The sequence below is a fragment of the Cystoisospora suis genome (genome assembly GCF_002600585.1).
Source record: "Cystoisospora suis strain Wien I chromosome Unknown contig_552, whole genome shotgun sequence".
Lineage (NCBI taxonomy): Eukaryota > Apicomplexa > Conoidasida > Eucoccidiorida > Sarcocystidae > Cystoisospora > Cystoisospora suis.
In genome coordinates, this window is record NW_027153353.1 from 38,520 (window position 1) to 58,705 (window position 20,186).

At 52.2% G+C, this 20,186-nt stretch overlaps 4 protein-coding genes across 4 annotated transcripts; 3 read left to right on the plus strand and 1 right to left on the minus strand.

The window, feature by feature from the left end:
* Window positions 1–159: 159 nt before the first annotated feature.
* CSUI_001390 (membrane skeletal protein) lies at window positions 160–3,392 on the minus strand. The gene is made up of 4 exons (XM_068061596.1): window positions 2,790–3,392; window positions 2,232–2,441; window positions 1,347–2,000; window positions 160–1,079 (listed from the first exon to the last, which is right to left on the minus strand). Exons 1-4 carry the CDS (start codon window positions 2,940–2,942, stop codon window positions 663–665), a joined length of 1,434 nt encoding a protein of 477 aa, XP_067926428.1. The 5' UTR covers window positions 2,943–3,392; the 3' UTR covers window positions 160–662.
* Window positions 3,393–3,729: 337 nt separating this feature from the next.
* CSUI_001391 (membrane skeletal protein) lies at window positions 3,730–7,199 on the plus strand. Its single transcript, XM_068061597.1, has 5 exons — window positions 3,730–4,593; window positions 4,765–4,914; window positions 5,031–5,245; window positions 5,458–5,749; window positions 6,005–7,199. Exons 1-5 carry the CDS (start codon window positions 4,306–4,308, stop codon window positions 6,902–6,904), a joined length of 1,845 nt encoding a protein of 614 aa, XP_067926429.1. The 5' UTR covers window positions 3,730–4,305; the 3' UTR covers window positions 6,905–7,199.
* A 1,622-nt stretch (window positions 7,200–8,821) lies between these two features.
* Window positions 8,822–13,765, plus strand: CSUI_001392 (macro domain protein). Its single transcript, XM_068061598.1, has 3 exons — window positions 8,822–10,404; window positions 11,116–11,413; window positions 12,088–13,765. The coding sequence occupies exons 1-3, from the start codon at window positions 9,265–9,267 to the stop codon at window positions 13,275–13,277; spliced, it is 2,628 nt and encodes an 875-aa protein (XP_067926430.1). The 5' UTR covers window positions 8,822–9,264; the 3' UTR covers window positions 13,278–13,765.
* A 405-nt stretch (window positions 13,766–14,170) lies between these two features.
* CSUI_001393 (tubulin alpha chain) lies at window positions 14,171–19,641 on the plus strand. The gene is made up of 7 exons (XM_068061599.1): window positions 14,171–15,075; window positions 15,661–15,802; window positions 16,175–16,519; window positions 17,408–17,578; window positions 17,965–18,224; window positions 18,429–18,689; window positions 19,123–19,641. The coding sequence occupies exons 1-7, from the start codon at window positions 15,014–15,016 to the stop codon at window positions 19,277–19,279; spliced, it is 1,398 nt and encodes a 465-aa protein (XP_067926431.1). The 5' UTR covers window positions 14,171–15,013; the 3' UTR covers window positions 19,280–19,641.
* The last annotated feature ends 545 nt before the right edge of the window (window positions 19,642–20,186 follow it).

The following is a 20,186-nucleotide window of genomic DNA, read 5'->3' on the forward strand; positions in this document are numbered from 1 at the left end:
TGAATGCAACGTAGAGGTCCTTCCCTGCGTCCAAATCCGTGAACAGAGAAAAAGTCTAAGAAAAAACGCTTGAATGGTAGCTTTCTTCCACAACAAAAAAACTGAAGACTAGTGCTCCCGTTGACGAATGGTAAACCCCGCATCACCAGAACAGCACCAGTCACCGATCATAGCAAAAAGAAGCGTCAGACGACGCAGCACATCTACACGAGTTGCTTGTGATGGGTTTTCACGAAAAAAACACGGCCGTCAGCGTCAGTATGGGAGTACACGCGTACAACGAAGTCGACCAAAAAAGCTTCTCCGCACTTCCGATGGCCGTATCCTCGTCGGCATTGGCACTTGGGACCCCATCTGTGATTTTCCTTCCTCAGGAGTCAGCAGCAAGACATCAACGCACGTGACGCAAATTCCCTCTCCACGTTTCGCCCCGGGGAAGACACCTACCTACACCAATGCCTTCCACCATTTGTTGAAGGTGTAAGCGACTTTCCATAATACACCATGAACTCACCCATGACTGACATCGCTTCCTGCCTTGGGTTGCCTTTTACTAAAAAATCTGGAGCTTACGAACGAGCGCTATGTCCGCACGCCACTCCCATCAACACTCGAGTATTCATCATGCCTCCTCCCACTTCCGAGGGGGGCGCAAACTCGATTTAGTTGATATTAACTTCACTCTGTTGTCCTGGTGCTAATGGAGTGACCGACAACTGAACATAAGGACCATCTGCGGCACCCTGGTGCTGTTGAATTGCCTCGGCAATTGCCCGTTGCTGTTGGCTCTGGATTTCTTCAGCTGTCATAGCGACACCTGCTGCCGCTCTAGGAGATCCTGCTGTGGTAGGAGGGCGGGGAGACCGGCCTGCCATGACTACTGATCCCACAGTCCCGACCATTGAGGGTGTCATCGCTCCGCTAGCGGGCATGTGGTCTGGCCGCAGGGGGGTGGGGACTTGCTCCTTCGACCAGCCGGCCCATCCGGCGGGAGGAGCTGCCCGATCCCATCCAGCAGGCATGGGCATTGACGGATACCCTTGCTGTGCAAGAATTTCGACGGTTCCTCCTTGACCAAGCTGAAGTGAAAACCAAAGACACGAAGTTAGGTGAGGTATTGGACCCACCATACGGCGACTCTTTCCATAGTACGCGGAATCCGGCGTACGACCATTCACCTGTACACAGCTATAAGAAAGCTATACAGTTCAGCAGCGTCACCATTTACATTTTCATGTGCCGGTGACTGTTCTGACTTCGGCGCTTATCTACTGTGACCACGTCACCTCTTCGGCTCTCCTTCTATCGCCACACCCACACCCTAAATGTACCTATGACGTGCTTACCTCAGTCACTTGCTCGGTGCGTTGTTGCGGAGCACAGCAAGCTGAGAGACCGAAGCATGTTTGGAAACCACCCTGCTGCACGACCTCCTGTCCGCCTTGGTAGTACAGAGGAAGTAACTGAGGGTTTCCCATAGCTTCTTTTGGTACAGGATGTTCAATGGTTCTCTGGACATGCACAGGGACGGGTACCTCTTTGTATCTTGGCTCAATCTTCGGGCACAGGTATTCTTGGATGATCTGAAGTTCCACAGGTACAGGTACATTACGGTCTACAATCTTTTCTACTGGGATAGGCCGATAATGAGTCATCGGGACTTCGACAGGCTTCGGAATGTGTCGGTACTGGGGCGTCATGACATTGCGATAGGTGTGTTGAATATGAGGTACTTCTACAAGTTTCTCAACATCGACAGGCTTCTCAATGACGACGGGCTCGGGCTTCTCAACAATCTCTTCTTCACGAACGATCTCGGTCGTCTCGATGGGTCTCTCAATAGCGACATCTCTGTAGTCGACTTGGCTGATTTCGACAACCTTCTCCTTTATCACTTTACGTGGTACGGGGATGACACGTTCTTGTACGACCACCCTGGGAACTTCGATAATCTTCTCTTGATAGACATATTGAGGCACTTCCACGATCTTATCAACAACCTAAGAAAACAGAGGCCGGAAACGCAAGAAAAAGGGGTCACACTTTCGCAACGTAGAAAAGCGAACCGCAAATGGAGTTTAGTCTCTTGATCATGGCCTACGCGGAAAGATGGGAAGGCAGACTACAGGTACAGTAGATCACTGACTTAACAAAATGGCGACGTCATAGAGAAGGTGCGTTCTCTTTATTACTATGAAGCAAATATGTTTGAGAACGTCATGACATCATACCTTGACTTGAGGAACCTCGATGATTTTCTGCTGATAGACGGGTTTGTGCACGTGCTTGATGCGCTCCTGGATGACTGGCTTGGCCACGTGAGTGACTTTCTCGTGTACAACATGTTGGGGGACTTCGACAATTCTGTCGACGTACTGAACCTGAGGGACTTCAATGACTCGCTCCTGGATCTCCTCTTTCAAGACTTCGACTACACGCTCCTGTAAGCAACACACACACACCGCCGAACTTGGGCAGCTGGATTTGCGAAAACGGCAGGAACTACACAAATGGACGGAAGAGAAGCACATTAAAAAGTGGAGTAAAGCCTGTGACTGTCATTGCCGTGCGTTCTGCGACCGCGTGGAGAATAGTATAGGGAGAAGAGCACAACGGTCAGTGACGCCTGCTGCACCAATACACACAGACGGAGGAAGTTCCTAGCCATGCCACAGACCGGTTCTCTGAACGAGTGGTGCCGGCGCGAACAAAGTGGGCGACAAGCTCTTGTACAACAGCAGAAGCGGAGGTAAATTTTCCCCTCCGTACACTTGTCAAAATAAAGTTACCTGGACAAGAGGCTCAAGGATACGAGCTTCACCCTGAGAAGCGACGACACCAGAAACAAGGCGGCTGCCTGGCGCCGGCTGCTGTTGGATTGTCGTCGCGACAGGGGCTGGTTCGCCCTCGCAGCAAGTGGATTGGCAACACTCAGCGAACATTTTGACGCGCGAACAGAATGCCTTCTCTCAGGGAAGTTAATCCACAGAGAATTTAAGAAAATTCACCACAACTGGTTCCCCGCTGCAGCAGGAGGACGAACGCGTTGGCCCTTCGAGCGAGCGCAGACAGGTAGCGGTGTGGAAAACACGCTGACGCAGGAAGTAGCGCGCGGTGTGATCGCCGCAAGTATTGCTGGGCGCAAAAGAGAGCGCCTTGGAACAATACCGGGAAAATGTACACTTCCACCAAGACGGAAACGAAGAAATTGCCCCAATCAAGTGTCTGGTAGCAACTACACAGAAAGCACGGAAGAAATGGTGAACCAACTCGCCACACTACGAGTGAGGAGGCAAGTCGAGATGAACGAGGACTACGGGGCTGGACGGCGACGGCGTAACCCGTGGCCTCGCTACCTGAACAGCCATGGACCGACCCGCAACGGCAACGACGATTGGCGACGGAAGCGCACTCTTGAACCCACCTCGCGTGTCACCGTCATCGAGTGCTGCTCGGTGGCGGGCGTCATCAACTGTGCCGCCAAGTATCTTGAAAGTCGTCGAGTCGACCCGTGGGACGTCCAACGTATAGGTAGCAAGCTGCAGCTTGGCACAGCGTGACTTGCTGCCGCTTCGAGACGGCGGCCTACGTGTATGCTGCCAGCCGCTTATCATCCGTCCTGGCCCATCGTGGCGTGCCCGCTCATCGCTGTGATGCCACTTGCTGTGCCAGCTTCGCGCTTGGCTGCGCTTCTTTCTACGTGTTATAACACAGGAATGACGCCCGCGGCAGGCTGGTTAGGGTCACCAGCTAGCGATTGAGCCGAGGTCCTCTTGAGGACATCATCGGCGTTGTTGAGCCGACTCGCTGTTGGACTGTTGTGGTGCGTTGTGCGAGCATTGCATTAGAAATCTTTTAGTTGTGATTTCTGCGGCGGGGAATTCTGTCGAGAATGTCCTTGAGTGTATTTTTTGTTGAGTTTTTTCGTTATCCTTTGATTTCCCTCAACTGTGAAATAATACGCAGTTTTCTTTGATTCCCTGAAGAACCAGTGTAGGGATCAGACACACAACTGCCATCTTCGATACAAACGCAGCTTCGATTTTTCATGGCCTTGTAGTGCAGTTTTGTACGTTGCCCGAGCCCGTTTTTTTCTCAGACGTTTCATGAAAAACGAAGTCCTACAAAGCGCCTTTGGCTTCTTCATCACGCAGTTAATTTTTGCGGTCTCCTTACTGCGGCCTCACCCGCGTTTTCTTGGAAACCCCGTTCCACGTGGCGACGTGAGGCTTCAGTAGCCAAGCCGCCAGAATCTCGTGTATCTAGTGGGCTAACATTTTTGGACTTTTTCTGTCCTTACACACGATGTTTCAAAAGTGTTGCGAGCCGTGCAGCGACTGCTGCCAGCCTGGCGAGCAGCCGCGCGTCCAGGTTGTTCCGCAGCAAGTCGTTGTGACCCCAAGAGGAACTCCAGGCGCCACTATGCGCATTGTCTCCGAGGTCACGTCTTCGCGCCTCCAGGTTCCTGGTTCTGCTTCTGTTACAACTCGCCAGCTTCATGCGACCCAGGAATCAGTCCGCTCAGTCACCCTGGAAGAACGTGCCGATCGCTCGCGCACTGAAGTCGTTGCTGAACAAACTGACCGTCAATGGGTAAGCACGTCAGGCCGTGAAGGTGTGTTCTCATTTGAGATTTCGTAGAATTAGGGCACTGCGTATGCAAACGCCATCCTTCCTCGTACCGATGTAGAAAAAGCGTTGAGATCGTTCTCTTTTCGTTGTTCTATCGGTTTGTTTGATACGCTCTTGATGTTGCGTTTCCAGGTCGCTATCACCGCGTACCAACCCATTGACACGGTGACGAAGACTGTGGAGGTCCCCGTGGTCCGAACAGTTGAAACATACGTGCCCAAGGTCGTTGTAGAGGAGAAGATCATTGAGGTGCCCAAATACGTCCCGGAGTATGTTGAGAAGGTGAGATTTTCTGTTCATGCGGCTGAGGATGTTGTAGGCGTGTAGATTTCGCCTGTCGGGACACTCTGCATTGTTCCGTATGATACCAGCTTATGTTCCTTGTCCGCTTTTCGTAGGTCGTTGAAGTACCGGAGGTCCAGTACATGGACAAGATCATTGAGGTGCCGGAGTACCAATACGAGTACAAGTACGTGCCGAAGATTGAGACGAAGGAGAACATCATCCAGCGCCCCAAATACGAAACCAAGTACATTGAGAAGGTTGTAGAAGTTAGCCAAGTCAAGGAGGTCGTCCGCTACCAAGATGTTCAAGAAGTCGAGGAGATCATTCGGTGAGCTTAGCCCAAGTTCTGGTCTTCAGTTCTGTGTCGTGACCCGTTTGGTAGTCACGGCACTGAGTGACGTCGGCATTTCAATTATTACCACGTGCCATTGTTCTGACTCCCCACCGAGTCGAGGGTGTCATTAGGAACCTATCTTCCATATACCTTCCACCTGATATATATTCGACTCACCCTTTGCCCTGATCTGTCCACTACCGCAGCTACGTGCCCAAGGACGCGGGTCCCATTCCAGAGGACTGGAAGCGACTTCAGGAGGAACAGGAGAAGCGTGAGGCCGAGGAGAAGGAGAGAGAGGAGAAGGAAGAGAAGGAGCTTAAGGATATGCTTGAGGAGGAAAGGAAACTCTACCAGGAAAGACTTGAGCAACAGCGACGTATCCAAGAGCAAATCGTCCAACAGCAAATGGCAGCCCGTGTTGAAGAGCAGCGCATACTAGAAGAAAGACGCCAGGCCGAGATGATGGACTTCCCGGCTGGTGAAGGAGCACCACCGGTAAGCACTAGAGTCTTTTCAAACGCTCCCATCCCAGACAGAGACGGCAGGAGTAGTTGTTGGCCAGGATATACGATAGAAGATGGCCGATGGCCTCCATGCAATTTTACGTACAAACTTGGAGTTGCTCACGAAGTATGGGTGTATCGGATCGGCGTGCGATCTCGGATGCGGCACTTGTAACGGAACGTCTCCAATGCCATGGCGCCTCTGGTACACGCGTTGGTATGCTGTGTATGATTTGGGTGTTTGCAGCTACCACATATCCCGAAGGTGGAGCAAGTGTTTAAGCCTAAGGTCGTGAAGCAGGTGGAGATTCAAAAACACGTGCCAGTTTCAGTGGATGTACCGGTGCCATACATGGTCCCCAAGCCGGTTGTTGTGTCGGTCCAAGTACCGGTGTTGAAGTTCCGAGATCATTTTGTTCCTGTACCGGTCCGAAGAAGGGCCATCCCTCGCATCCGCTGGACTAATGAGGTGTACGAGGTGGAGTGCATCAAGGAAAAGCCTTTCCTTCAAGTCCAAGATATCATCAAGCCAGTGCCATGCGATGTTGAGATCCGAGTTCATGAGTTTGTCGAGAAGGCCGCACCTATCAACCCTGCTGAGCTGTCTCAGGCAGACATCCATGCTATGTGGATGCGTGTCAACGCCGATCTGGCGGAGAAACGCAAGCAAGAGCTCGGTGATAAGTATCCGTATATCAAGCATCCTCAAGGAACTGTCTTCGGTGAACCGGGATGCAGTCAAGAAGGTGAAGAAGGAAGGGATCCGGAAGCCGCTGCAACGCAAGGTGCGGAGCCACTTGCTCTTCATCCTGGTCATCCACTCAACATGACCTACCTCCAGAATGAATGGATCAAGAAAGAAACTATCGCTACTCATGAGATGTACACCCCTGAGTTCTTCGAAGCGCACCAGAAGGCGTTACATAACCTTACAATGCAGCATCCTACACAAGTACAGCTTAGTGCGGAGCAAGCCGCTCAGCTTCAGAAACAAGAGCCTCAGTTCGGAGATGCCCCATGGATGGAGGAGGGCCGTGTCGGTGTTGTGATCAAAAGCACGGAAACTGAAGCTGACAAAGCCAGATGCTGCCCTGTATGTTCAAGCGCGTGTGGCGGAGGTGATGGGGCTTGCCGATGCCAGTGCTAATAATAAGACAGCAAATTGATTACTCACCGGGAAGAGTTGAGGTACATTAACGAGGCAACTTTTTGAGATTTTTTCAAAGAATCCCAGAAAATGTATTACCCCACCAAAGCGCATCACCATGGAGTGTAAATCCCTAGCCCCGTCTCGTTTCTACGTTACGAAGTTTTATAGTTTCTAGCTCGTTCGTTCACTGTGGCAACCGAAGTCATTCTTCCACGCGTGCCTGAAGAGGGCCCCTTTGACACGTTCGTGTAAGGTTTTTGACAATTGTTTGTTGTACGTGGTACTTTTCGTTTCTTTATGCGTGAGGGAATCCGGGCGCACGAGGTCTTAATCTGTGTTTCTGTGGTCCGCCTCGTCGCGCTGCTGACGCGTGCCACAGACCAACTTCATTTCAACCAATATACACAGAGCCCTAGTGCCACTAACTGGTACTCCGGCGGATGCGGATACAAAGCAAAGGAAAATGAAAGGGTTCTTAGGATGCTGTAGACAAAAAAAGGACCCAGTTTCATATCGGCCGCGTACAAATGTAGCAGGAGCTGAATTGCTTATCACGTCAGGTCACCTTTAGCGGCTGAGCGACTAGCACTGCTGATTTTCCCACGGTTTAGTTTCAGTCGCAGTCGTCTGGGGAGGAGCAGGGCCCGTCAGCTATGTTACTGAAGATAGAGTTATGATTTTTCCAGATCGGGGTTCTCCATGAACTCAGCGGTCTCTGCAGAAATTCCGTCGTCGTCAGTCAATTGCAGGCATTTATCGGTGGGGCGACCTTTATTCTTTTTGCCTTACTTGACACGCGGTACCTGCCGCTATGCCACTGCAGTGAAGCAGACGGCCGGGCCGCTCTTTCGAGATCGTAGTTTACAGACGGCGTGTCGTGCAACCCTGCGGTACAGAAGTGCTGCACAACTTTCTGCTGACCCGTGGACTCGGTCTATGAAGGTCGCGGGAAGTCTCGCCTCTTCTGTCCAAATTCTTTTCTGGGGGGTGGCCTCGCAGCTATATCGCCGTGTACACTTTTGTAGACTTATCCGAGGTCGTATTGTGGTGCGGGACACAGACCGGAGAGGAGAAACTAGCGTAACTCCGCATGTTCCAAAACCGGCCCCGGCCAGCGTAGTTTGTGCGCAGATGTCGTGTTTCTCGGATGAGCGCCGTGGCGGCTTCTTTCTCGTGGCACTGTCCACGATGACGGCCACGAGGATCAACTCCTGGACAGGCGCCATAACGCTGGATGTTCGATAGGAGCGCCGAAATGTCCTGACTAAAACAAGGGCGTAGGCTTACTGTCATAAAGAAAAATCTGCCGGTCCCAGGGCAGTCGGAGCTCATTCCCGTCCCCGACTCGGAACATCAGCCCCACATCAAAAGAAGGATGCAAGGCGAAGACTTATGTGTACAACCAAGTATCGAAGCTCACCTGGATTCTCCGTCAAGCACATCTGTACAGTCCTGCATAGTGAAGAAGCAGCGAATCTCTCCACCATTGTACGCTGCCCCGTGGAGCGTGCCGAAGACGGACCCAGGAGTCATGTTTGAGAGCGGGTGGCCTCAGATACGTGGAAGACGGCAGCTGAGTGATTTTCATTTTCATACACACGTTTTAAGCCTTGCGAGCAAGAGATGGACCCTGAATCACCAGACGTTGAAACACACGACTAGCGTATTTTTCTGTCGATAAACAGGACCATGTTGTGCGTGTATACTCCACATTTTCTGAGGTGCCGTTAGCATACTTACAGATCCTTCAACAAGATGAGATAAGGATCATAGCTGGCGCTGCTAAGGCCTCTACCGGCTCCCGTCAACAGTGCCTCATGCACGCGCGGTGCTAGGTAGCACCGACACTAGATGCTTGTCAGGTGTTCTCTAGTGATACCGATGTGCGGCGCTTAGGGTACGCCAGTCCATACAGATTCTCTCACGAAGTACCCCGACTTCGTAACCAGTCCACCCATAGCGGTGTGTGTCTTCGCCGACTCGTAGATACCCTCTCGTTACAGATTGGGAGACCGCAATCCCAGATTTTGTTGCATGCGCGCCGTTTTTCTCACGGCTCGTTCAACTCTGAAACTGCGGTTGAAAAAAGTGTCTTTTCCTTCAAGTCGCGAGTTACTTTTCACTGAACTTCCTTTGGAGGATGGACAAATCTGTGGAATGAAGACGGTGGATCCAAGTGATTCTCTCTCTTTTCTTGTAGTCCTAGAAGGAGACGTCTGTCTCTACAGGGCCCGAATCCATCTCCAATCCTGACAAGCCCAAGAACTCTCTTCAGTCGAGGCACAGAGCACACCCTTGCCTACCTGCTTCCTTCGTGCGGCGCCGGAGTCGCTTGTTTCTCCTGATTGGTCGAATTGATGATGATGAGGGGGAGTCCGAGGACACTCCCGCGGACTTCTACACGGGAGTGGCGGAGGAGAACGCAGTTAGCCTACTCGAATCTGCCCGGTGTACGACAGTGTGAATCAAGACAGCATCCTTCTGACGGAGTGAGACCCCAAACAGGTGCCATTACCGCTCAGGAAGGCCCCGAAGACCTCCCAGCAGAAGTTGCGCTGAGACTCTTATCGTTTCAGACATCACTTTCCTACCGAGCCGGTTTGAGGCTTCTCTCACGAAGGACTGCAAAAATTCATATTTATAACAGAGAACTAAAGTTCTGCCGGCAGGACTTTCCAAACAGGCTAGGATTCTCCCGGCCTCCGCGTAGCCGTCAGAGCCCTATCATGTCCTCTCTCCGTATGAGCCACTCTTCCTGCGGCCATTCCTCTCGCGCTGCACCAGCTGCTACGTCTCCGGTGCGAGCACATCCTTTCACACCTCTGTCATTCTGTCGCTCCACCCCTGCGAACTGTCAGATACGTTGTCAAGCTTCCCTTTTGTCTACGAACTCTAGCTACTGTCCCTCCCTTCCGTATTCTGTACAGACGTTTTCACAGGTGATGACCCCTATCTGCAGACAGGTTTTCTCCACAGTCGTTGGAGAAGGAAGTCAAAGAAGGGTACTCTCTTTGTCCGCCTCACTCGGGGACAATCATTCGATATCTGAGAATACTAATTTCCTCCGCCGTCACTCAGTCTGGCATCATCATCTAGGGTCTTGTTCTACTTGTTCTTATCCTTCTTTATCCTCATGTGTACCCTTGACACCTTCACTGGGCTCTTCCTGTTTCTCTCCACCTCGGCCGTTCACTTGCTCGTTTAATCTTCAGTCAGACAGTCGTCCTCTATCAATTCCCTTCAAAGAAATCTCTCTTTTCTCTCTCCCTGGAGCTTGCTTGGCCGCCTTGCCCTACCCCTCAGCCCCCGTCCCGTCACTACTGTGCCAGCAGAGGTTTGTCCGCCCAAACCGTGGAAGAAATGACTATAATCAAGTTGGCGGAAAGAAGAGGGGACACGGTGTTCAAATTCTGCCAGCGACACTTCGTTTGCTCATTGAAACAAGAAAATCAGTTGATGAGTCCGGTGGCCACATTGCTCGGAACCCTCTAGTAGAAGTGAGACATACACGTTTTCCGGCCTTTATTTCTCGTTAATGTTTTATGTGTTAGGGTTCTTGAAAGTATATCCTCTGTGACTACGCTGCTCAACAAAACAAGATTAGTTAAGTCTCCTTACCAGTGCGCTTGTTTCTATTAGGCTTTTATTCTCAGGTGCGGCGTGCTCTGTCCGAGCAGGGTGATTGATCTCACTTGGACTGATCAAGCGTTGTTCTGGGACGAAGCGCCTTGCTAATGCGCTTCTGTGTATTTGTTACAGTCGGTGTTCCTAGGTGTAGAGATAGTTCCCGGTGAAGGCGTTGTAATTCTCCCTTCCTTATGATGACATCCGTCTGGAATCTTCTTCCTGCGGTTCTCAATAAGATAGCTTCCTTGAGCGATCTACGTACACACATGCACATAGGCAGGGAGATACAGGCGCCATCTGTGGGGTATGTATATGTCGTTCTGTCCACTCAGGTCATTGCGCTCGATCCTTTGAAATGACCCATCAAGCTGCTCCCCAACGGGGGGTTCTCTCTTAGCTCTCCGACTCCGTGTCATGCAACTGGACACGAAGTATCCGTTCATAGCACGACCATCGTCCTTCTGGCGTCGTGGCTTTGCTCTGATACGGGACAACTCTACACTGCACTGCGTCCGTAGTATAGGTCGGAGTGCACGAAGCCTCTTTATCTTCTTGTATCCACCATCTCTCTTCCCTCTCAGGACTCCTCAAAAACCAAGCAGACCTGGAGAGTACCCTCCACTTATGCAGGTGTACACACACGTGTAACAGAAGTTATGAGGTTGCCTACAGTGGCACAAGTCAACTCCCTATACCAGCCTCGTGCAGATCCTGAGAATTTCAACACATGTACAGAGGAGTTTACAGGAAGAGACAGATTCGGAAGACAAGGAGGAGGCGAGGAGGAAACCGAAGATCATGATGCTGAACGCGTTTCTGGCGGAATCGCTTCCAGTCAGCCAAGCGGGCTATTGGACCGAGTTGTCCTGCACGTCGGAGGTGAGTCTAGAGCCTGTCCTTGGTCTTATTCTTCGACATCTATATTCAATTCCGAATGGTGAGAAAACTATTCATATCTTTTAGTTCTGTCTGACATCCTTGAAAATCGCAGTCAGCAGATGATGCAGGAGCCAGCACTTCTTGAGTATGTACACCACTTCTTCTGGGCTCTGGACTATGTCGTGCTTCTCTTCATGTTCAGCGCCGAGGTTCTGATCAGCTCTCGTTACGTTTCTATTCTCTGAGGAGATCTAAGACTCCGCACCACGGGAAAAATGCTGGGAGAAAGCATCGATCGAGCGTGAGATCTGTTACTGTCGGAGATACTGTTCCCCAACATACATGCGTGCGCGCAGATTGACCATCGTTCTGTATGTGAGACATATCTATGTGTCGGACACGCGAACTACTTCCATCCGTCATTATGTGTGAAGTCTTACTACTAATGGAATAACTTCGTGCGTACAACGCGGTGAAAGGCTTTTCACGGTTCCCTGCCGGTGTGCGAGAGAAGAGATACCGGTGCGCGATCTGATGTACTTTTCTTAAGAGAGGATGGCGGAGTCTTCCCTCGGCACTTTCACCTTGCGTAATTTTTCCTTTCTCTACCAAAGCCCTTCATGCACAAAAAGACTCTTTGTTGTTTTCCTTCACTGGCGGTATGGTTTATTCAGATATTTCTCGTCTTCGGGTTGATGCCACGATATTCGGAGCAACGCGATCGTTCAAGACTGATGGCGATGGAAGAGGCTTCACAGGATGCTCTCAGCTTATATCAGGAGCAGGGTCTTCCCTTCCTCATTTTATTGCGCAGCAAAGGGAAATTCTACGGGAAGAACTGCTACATACGCCGCTTAGGAAAGACTCTTCAAGTGCATACGCTGTTGCGTCGGCAGCCGTTGATGGCCTTCGTCGTGGTCTTGTTGAGTATGCAGATAAAGTAGTTCCTCCATCTTTCCGTACACCGTCATTAATACCCTCGTACGAAGAAACGGTAAAAATGTCTGCAGCAGAGCTTGCTGACTTAGCTGGGAGAGTGGCATTAGCCGCAAGGACAGCTTCCGAGAAGGCAGTGAGAAACCCACTGCTAGCCCCGTCGCCCAGTATTCCAGGTTCGAACACATTTGAAGTGACGTCCCCGTTCTCTTCCTCTCTCCTTAAGGCTCGTCCGAACAACAATGCTCCAATGACTGAGGGGAACAGCAAAAATGACCCTCTTCCCCCAAGACGGCTTGCACCTCCTGGAGCTGTACTCGTGACACCAGGCTTTTATTTGCCTACCAGCTTTCTAGTCCAGGTGGTGGAGCCGAACGCTGTTTTATCGAATCAGCAGATGCTTGACTCTCTGTTCCGTTTAGAAGAAAGAGAGGCGGCAAAAAGGAGAGAACAGAGAGAGGCTGCCGTGGGTACATCGGCTTTTTTCGATCATGGCAGAAGAAAATCTTGGGAGAACGCAGAAGCAGAAGAGCGTTCTGCTGGTACTAGGATTTTTTCTCGGTACCTTGATGATATACCTGACGGAGCAGAAGAACGCGAGCGGGGGTGGCTACAGATGCGGCTCCTAGAGGACTGCTATGTCAATGCGCTTGATGTGGCAGCCGCCTTAGGAGTACAGTCTGTAGCAGTGCCGTGTTTAGGAGCGGGTGTCGGGCGCTTTCCCGTGCATATAGCTGCGAGATGTGCCGCGAGAGGTGTAGCTCGATGGTTAAAAGGGGAGCAGTTGAAAGTGGATAAAGGACCATCATCCCAGTACGGCAAATCACCGCAATCGATCCAGCGTATTGCGTTCTGTACCACTTGTGATCAAGAATGGAATGCCCTCAGAAGGCTTATTCCCAGGTTTCTGTCGTGGCCTCTCAAGTGATTCTTCTGCGCAGCGTGGACGTGGAGACAGTAGGAATTCGTATGCAGCTGCGCGCTGTCGGTGCCCTCCTGAGCTTCCGGTGTTGTTGAACTAAACACTTCAGTGGTCGTGCGCAGGCAAGGTGGTTCTTGATCGCGACCACCTTCGCCCCTCGTTGGCGGGCTCCTCAGAACAGTAGGTGTAGAGATACCAACGAAAGGAACTTCGGTCTTGCCGAGAATGCAGCCATGAGATTTCAATACAGGCTGTTCCTCTCAGTTGAAAATATAAGGAGGCGAACGGACAGCGGGATCCTTGGCCTGTGTAGGCTCAAGTGCTAGTGCCCTGCACTGTATTTCCGCAGGAAATGATACACTCCGGCGCACTACAGCATCCCCGCAGCAAAAGCGGTAAGGAGCCGGGATGACGACACAATCTAAGATGCAAGCACTGGCGAAAAACACACGGGCTACGACGTTGGGCACACTCGAGAAGGATTCATCACCCCCACTCCGAAAGTCGGAACGCTCTGCAGGCGAACAGAAAACAGTCCGGGGAGAGAAAAAGACAGCAACAACGGGTCACTGACTTATACCCTGCGTTTTCTCTAGCCGGCTGAGTGCGGGCAAGGGTGCGTTCTTTTATTTTGTTTTGCACAAGGGCAGCGTCGTCTGCTTGTGACCTTACTGAGATGAGACGGCTGAGGAAGAATCAGCTGCTTTCCCGGCTGGTAGTGGTGGTACTAGTTCGCGTATTTCCCTGCAGACGTCACGCTACAATCCGAACAGAGAAGAACAGCTTGGAGATGCTAGCTTTCCGCTTCCCAACTGAGCCAAGAAGCATATCTGCCGACGAGACTGAAGTAGAAACTTCGAACGGGTAGTACAGCCTTCTCGCGACATCCGCATGAGGAGGCCGCTGGTGCCGTCCGCGACTGTGGATCCCTCCCGAGTCCACGTGTTGCCGCTCAAGAGATACGAAGCCAACCGACGTCCGACCACCCTGCATGTGTCCGTCTCAAGCCCGCTTTCTTACCGAGTTCTGGCCGCACTTTCTTTGTAAGCTTGGCTCTCGAACTCCCAACTTTTTCGTAGGTTAACCAGAATCTAGAAGGCAAGAGCTTTCGGCCCTGACAGGTGCTCTGCTGGGCTTCTTGGCCAAACCAAAGTTTGTCTCATCTATCATCCATAATGATGCTTTAATCCCTACTGCTAGGCATTTCCAAGCTTAAGAGGAGTCTTGTCATAGTTCTTGTCCTTCCTTGTCTTTTTTGGCGCGAAGCTCGCATAGTTCCGGCGCTGAGACTCAGATCGCTTCTCCCAGTTTCCACTCTGTCTCGCTGCCACCCAGGATACTTTCTCCTCCAGACGTCAACACCAGTCAATAGCCCCCAAGCTTTGTGTCTTCCTCTACGACCGCACCCTCTTGGCATCTGCGGCGACGCAGCCGAAAAAAGAGTCACCGGTCCTGTTCTCGCCCAGTGGACAGGACGGATAGGGATGCACCAGGAGTACTCCGTCCCATTGTTCATCAGTGTTCGTCTTCGTCCTTCTACAGCAACCTCAAACAAACAAGCCATGAGAGAAACACAATAGCAAAAGCTGAGGATTGGTACTCAGTGCAAGTCAATGCCAAGCTAGCGGCAGCAACTACACCCGACCGCTATCGCGGAGAAAATCATCGCCTCAATACCAGGTCAACCAACAGCAACGCGCTGGGTGTCTGCAAACCTAGGCCTTCCTCGGTGAATATGCATCATGAGGGAGATCATCAGCGTTCACATTGGCCAGGCAGGCGTGCAAGTTGGGAATGCTTGCTGGTAAGGACCCGGCAAATGCCAGGGGCGCCGCACTCAGTCCAGGCCGATTCGGAGCGGAGTATTTGTAGTCACTCGGTCTCTGGTAGGCTGAACTATGTGGAAGCACATCAACTGAGTAGCTGCAAGACGGACCTCACGCGCGCTCACTGGAACCTTCGAGACCCCAGGGGAGAGCGGGTTTTCGCTCGTCAGCAGTTCCACTCACTGTTTGTACGATCCCTCCGGGTGGCTGAGTCCCGTGCCCGGCTGCTTGGCCGGACGCAGGTGCAGAACAGAGTTTCTTGCTCTCAGAACCTGAGACCCATGTTTGAAAGCAGCTTAGCCCAAACTAACTCCTTTCCTGGACAGCCGCAGGTTCAGTCTCACCACCCCTGCGACTCTGTCCTGGCATCACCCTGTTGAGCGCCAGCACCCACTCGTGTGCCTGGCGGGACGAGAATGCCCTGACGGAGGTACCCGGGTAGTGCCACGAGGACTGACGCACGTGGTCGCACACAAATTAGCCATTTATAGCCGACAGAGAAAAACAACTCCAAGATTCAGCCGAACCTTCAGTTTGTGGTTCTTTGTACCGGTTTTATCCAGGGAGCTCTTCTGTCTCGAGCATGGCATCCGAACAGACGGACGGCGGCAATCTGACCATGAAGTTACAATTGAAGAACATACGACTCCAACGGCAGACAGTTCTTTCAGTCCCTTTTTTATGGAGACCTCTCAAAAACAATACGTGAGTGAGGCTGCGAAGGCCGCCCGTCCGCCTTTCCCGGGGCCCTGGATGGCTCGCCGTGATTCTGCCTCCACAGTGCCGGGCTTCAATACCTCTCACACGAGGATGCAGCGGATATGTGATGCCTGCAGCTTCGCTGGGCTATGCGCGTGTCAGCCAATGTATTCAGACTGTGAGAGTGACCGGTTTCTTCCACGCAGCGCCCCGTTAGGCGTTTTTTTGGACTTCACAGAGCTGAACAGGCGCGACCACTCCGCATTCTTTTGAACTTCGGGGAGCTGAACAAGAACAACCACTCCGGACAGCGGAACGTCTGTTGACTACAAGTGTGCTCATTAAAGCGTCGACCTGAAGCTTATGGGTGTGTTGCAGGTACCGCGCTGCGTGATGGTAGACCTCGAGCCCACCGTTATCGATGACGTTCGAAAAGGGTGCTACGGCAAGCTTTTCCACCCTGACTACCTTTTGTCTGGAAAAGAAGATGCTGCCAATAACTTCGCGAGGGGGTATTATACTGTCGGTCGCGACATGTCAGAGACAACCCTGGAGAGGCTGCGCCGGTTAGCTGAGAACTGTGACGGTCTTCAGGGATTTCTTGTTTTCCAGGCAGTCGGAGGTGGCACGGGGAGCGGCCTTGGCTGCCATTTGATGGAAACACTCTCTGTCGAATTCGGCAGGAAACCGAAGCTCAACTTCTGCGTGTGGCCCAGCCCACAGGTAAGCTCTATGCTCAAGTCACTACATGTATGCATAGCTGGGAAAGTTGCCCCGCGTTGCTTTGGAATCGTTCTTTGGTGATATGCAGCGGGCGTTAGCTTGACCAGGTACGTAGAGTAGCGGAATCAAAACACGCGGTATTGCCTGGGGCTAACAATCTGCCCGTCTGCTTATCTGCTTGTACCTCGGAGCCCTGTCTTAGCAGGATGGCAACGCTAGTCCATCCACAATCGTGGAAGCAGAGATTTATGCACGAGAGTCTGCTTCTAGTCGTGCTGTCATCATATTTTGTGCCATAACCACTCCACTTAGAATAGATACAGAACCCATGGCTATGATCATAGATTCGCTGCCGAATACCGTTCAGGTAGCATATAGAACTAACACGGTAGTCGGCAAAAGAATGGCCCAAGTATACAAGATGTAGCTGTAGATGAATGGTATACCAAGAGTATACCTAGTACTAAGACGGCACCCTGAATCTCACTTTGTCTACAGAGATAACCGTCCATTATGATGGACCTTTTACAAGACGTGTTATCGTGCGGTGCCTCTGGCTGTTCTTAGTCTGGAAACGGAACGGTTCTTACGACTGAGTGTCCTCGCCGACTGAAACCTAGGTATCTTTGGAATGGCAGACAGCCTAAAGAGCGATACGAAAGCTGTGTCGCAGGCGTCTCGCTCTGATACTGACACGCAACGAATCAACGCTGGACTCTAAAGCCCGACCCCTCGTTTCGCGAGTGTACTGGACTAAGCGCGTAGGCTTAGCCCGGCTGACCCAACGCAAGTGTCTGGCCGGTGAGCGTGCGGTGACCTGCCGGTTCGATAGACGAGCTCGTGCCTGACGCAAATCAAGTGCCGGAAGCGGCTTTTCCTGTTCTTTAGGTTTCTACTTCGGTCGTCGAGCCTTACAACGCCGTGCTGAGCACACACTCACTCTTGGAGCATACTGACGTTGCTGTCATTCTGGACAACGAGGCAGTCTACGAAATCTGCCTGAAGAGCCTGGACATTCAGGTTCCTTCTTATTGCGACCTTAACAGAATAATTGCACAGGTGAATGCTTGCCGTCTTCCGCGGAATTAGCTTCAATGGAAAAAGAAAAAGAGTACCTCCGTCGCTGGCTGTTTCACCGGTGCAGCTGCAAAGCAGGGCGCCGGGTTTTGTCCTCTAACGCGTAGCTGAGAGACAGCGGCAATTTTGTTGTTGCATGATTCTCGAGCAAGGCGATAGCGGTCTCGGCTCTTGGGGCGCTGAACTCCACACAGCCCGTCCTGCAATGCCGCAATGCAGCGCCAGCCACTTCGCTACGTCCCTTCTGCAAACCTGTCCCTGCTGGTGTGCGCCTGCTTCCGGCACCGTGCCTGTAAAGTTCGTTTCTCGGGTCCACAGCGAAAGAATTTCAGATATCCTCCCCTCACGTTCTTTCACTCACTACGCAGGTGATATCTTCCGTAACATCCTCGCTTCGGTTCGACGGAGCTCTCAATGTGGACATGACTGAGTATCAAACGAACCTGGTGCCGTACCCCCGCATCCACTTCCTGTTAACGAGCTACGCACCTCTACTATCTGCCAGCAAGTACCGTCATGAGCAAATGAATGTGCGGGAGATTACCGTGGCTGCTTTCTCCGAAGAGAACATGATGGCCAAGTGCCGGGCCTCTTCGGGAAAGTATATGGCTTGTTGTCTGATGTATAGGTAAGCCGCCTAATTTTTTTATATGCGTGGTTAAAAGCAGCCTTATCGTGCCGAGCCAAGCTAATTCATGCTGCTGGGCTCATACACAACAGTCGTGCCCGTTCTCTGCACCGTTGACTGGTTGTGGGGACAGCCCCTTCTTCCGGCACGAGTGTCCGGACTGTACCAGTATGCGAGGCTGCACCTGGAGCGTGCGCGTTTCAGAGGAGACGTCACCCCGAAAGATGTCAATGTTGCCGTCGCGTCGATCAAAGGGCGGAAGGACATTCACTTCGTCGACTGGTGCCCTACAGGATTCAAAACCGGGCTCAACTACCACCCGCCGACCTTTGTCCCCGATAGTCATCTTGCTAGGGCGCCTCGTTCCGTGTGCATGATGAGCAACTCGACAGCAATCAAGGAAGTTTTCAAAAGGGTAGACAGGAAGTTCGACATGATGTATGCAAAAAGGGCCTTCGTTCATTGGTGAGACGGCTATGCTGAACTGTGTGTGTGTCATCATTTGTCAAACGCTCGTGCTTCTTTTCGTCGCATCGTTATGCTGGGCAAAACAAATGGCTGTCTAGTTCTCTCGTGTTGTAGATGATTTGATCATCCGATCTTCGCGGCACATCACCTGCGCGTAGGTGGTCTTTGAGTCGGCTTGACGGATTATAGAAGGGAAAATGAGTGGGCGGGGCGTTAAGTCAGGAGCAGATCCTGTTAAGGTCGGATGTGCTGTCGCCAGGATACGGTCACCAGTTGAGTGGATAAGTTTGCAGGCAGCTGTGCTTCCCTTAGGATCCTAGCTCGATCTCCCCTGGCAAAAAGACTTCTCGCTTTTGAGTGCGAGCGACCGGGATTTTCATTAGCTGAAAAGAAACTGTGTCTGACGGCGTACTTCGATGTCGCGCTCCAGGTTCGTGGGAGAGGGCATGGAGGAGGGGCAGCTGACTGAGGCCCGAGACGACCTCGACGCGCTCGAGAGGGACTACGACGAAGTAGCAGCCGACACTAAGCAGCTACTTGAAGATGAAGCGGACGAGTACATGAATGAAGACATGTCACCAAACTGAGCCCGATGGACAGAAGACGCTTGCTGGTCAGGCAGTGGACAGCCTACCCCTAGGTGTCCGACCCCCGAGCCAGAACACCCGCGGGCAGGAGACTGCGGCAGACAGCCGCTGGGCACACCGGCCAGATTGACGAAGCAGGCCCTATACACCTCGATCTAGTGACCACCGACAAGGGAGAAAGTCTTCACCGAGGACCGTAGTGCACTCGGAACGGAGCGGCAGTGTCGTCTCGTGTTGTCCCCGAAGACTCATCATTCTTAGAAAAGTCATGAGATTCTCCGTGCCTCGTACCCTTGGGAGTGGTCCAGACTTCGACTGACAATGTGTGCGCCGTTCGCTCGGCCCACTCCCAAGCCTGCGCCTTCCCGACTGTCAGGGAAGGTCACAGCCGCTGTGAGTTGACAGCGCAAGGGTAGTGCCGGAAGCCAGCACTCTCTTGAATGCTACGCGAGACTCCCAGCGCTGGCCAGGTCGTAACAGTGCGTGGTCCGTCCGCGTATCTCCGGAATGGAGTTCTTAGAAGGTTCGACGACAAAATATTGTAGTTCCAGTATACGCTGATCGAGGGGCAGCGTACATTAGCTTTGCGGTGAACGCCAGGACGCGAACACTGCGGCCGCCTCCAGATACCGGGGATCTAACGGAGCGGGAGAGCAGTTCTGTAACGCCAACGCACCAGACGTACAGGTGCCGGCCAGACAAGCGCTGCTGGGGCCTCCCTTCTAGATTAGCTTCGTGGAGCGCGACAAGCATGGCTGGGCACTGGGCCCTGATATCGCAAGCAGTTAAGCGTTGAAGGCTTCTTCGTGGATCTACTGACAGGCTGCAAGGCTGCTCTAGCCCGAGCCAGTGTAACAGTAGCACGAGAAACACCACGGCTGCCTTTCTCAACCTGCGCACCCACAGT

Bases quoted from the DNA above. Each gene is read 5' to 3' on its own strand.
- CSUI_001390 (XM_068061596.1), bottom strand. From the start codon at position 2,942: ATGTTCGCTGAGTGTTGCCAATCCACTTGCTGCGAGGGCGAACCAGCC. The intron at 2,442-2,789 runs GTAACTTTATTT...TGTTGCTTACAG, and splicing joins TCCTTGAGCCTCTTGTCCAG to GAGCGTGTAGTCGAAGTCTT. The intron at 1,080-1,346 runs GTAAGCACGTCA...TTTTCACTTCAG, and splicing joins GCACCGAGCAAGTGACTGAG to CTTGGTCAAGGAGGAACCGT.
- CSUI_001393 (XM_068061599.1), top strand. From the start codon at position 15,014: ATGAGGGAGATCATCAGCGTTCACATTGGCCAGGCAGGCGTGCAAGTT. The intron at 15,076-15,660 runs GTAAGGACCCGG...GGTTTTATCCAG, and splicing joins CAAGTTGGGAATGCTTGCTG to GGAGCTCTTCTGTCTCGAGC. The intron at 18,690-19,122 runs GTGAGACGGCTA...GTCGCGCTCCAG, and splicing joins AAAAGGGCCTTCGTTCATTG to GTTCGTGGGAGAGGGCATGG.
- CSUI_001392 (XM_068061598.1), top strand. From the start codon at position 9,265: ATGATGATGAGGGGGAGTCCGAGGACACTCCCGCGGACTTCTACACGG. The intron at 10,405-11,115 runs GTGAGACATACA...CTTCCCTCTCAG, and splicing joins CTCGGAACCCTCTAGTAGAA to GACTCCTCAAAAACCAAGCA. The intron at 11,414-12,087 runs GTGAGTCTAGAG...TGGTTTATTCAG, and splicing joins AGTTGTCCTGCACGTCGGAG to ATATTTCTCGTCTTCGGGTT.
- CSUI_001391 (XM_068061597.1), top strand. From the start codon at position 4,306: ATGTTTCAAAAGTGTTGCGAGCCGTGCAGCGACTGCTGCCAGCCTGGC. The intron at 4,915-5,030 runs GTGAGATTTTCT...CGCTTTTCGTAG, and splicing joins TCCCGGAGTATGTTGAGAAG to GTCGTTGAAGTACCGGAGGT. The intron at 5,246-5,457 runs GTGAGCTTAGCC...CCACTACCGCAG, and splicing joins GAAGTCGAGGAGATCATTCG to CTACGTGCCCAAGGACGCGG.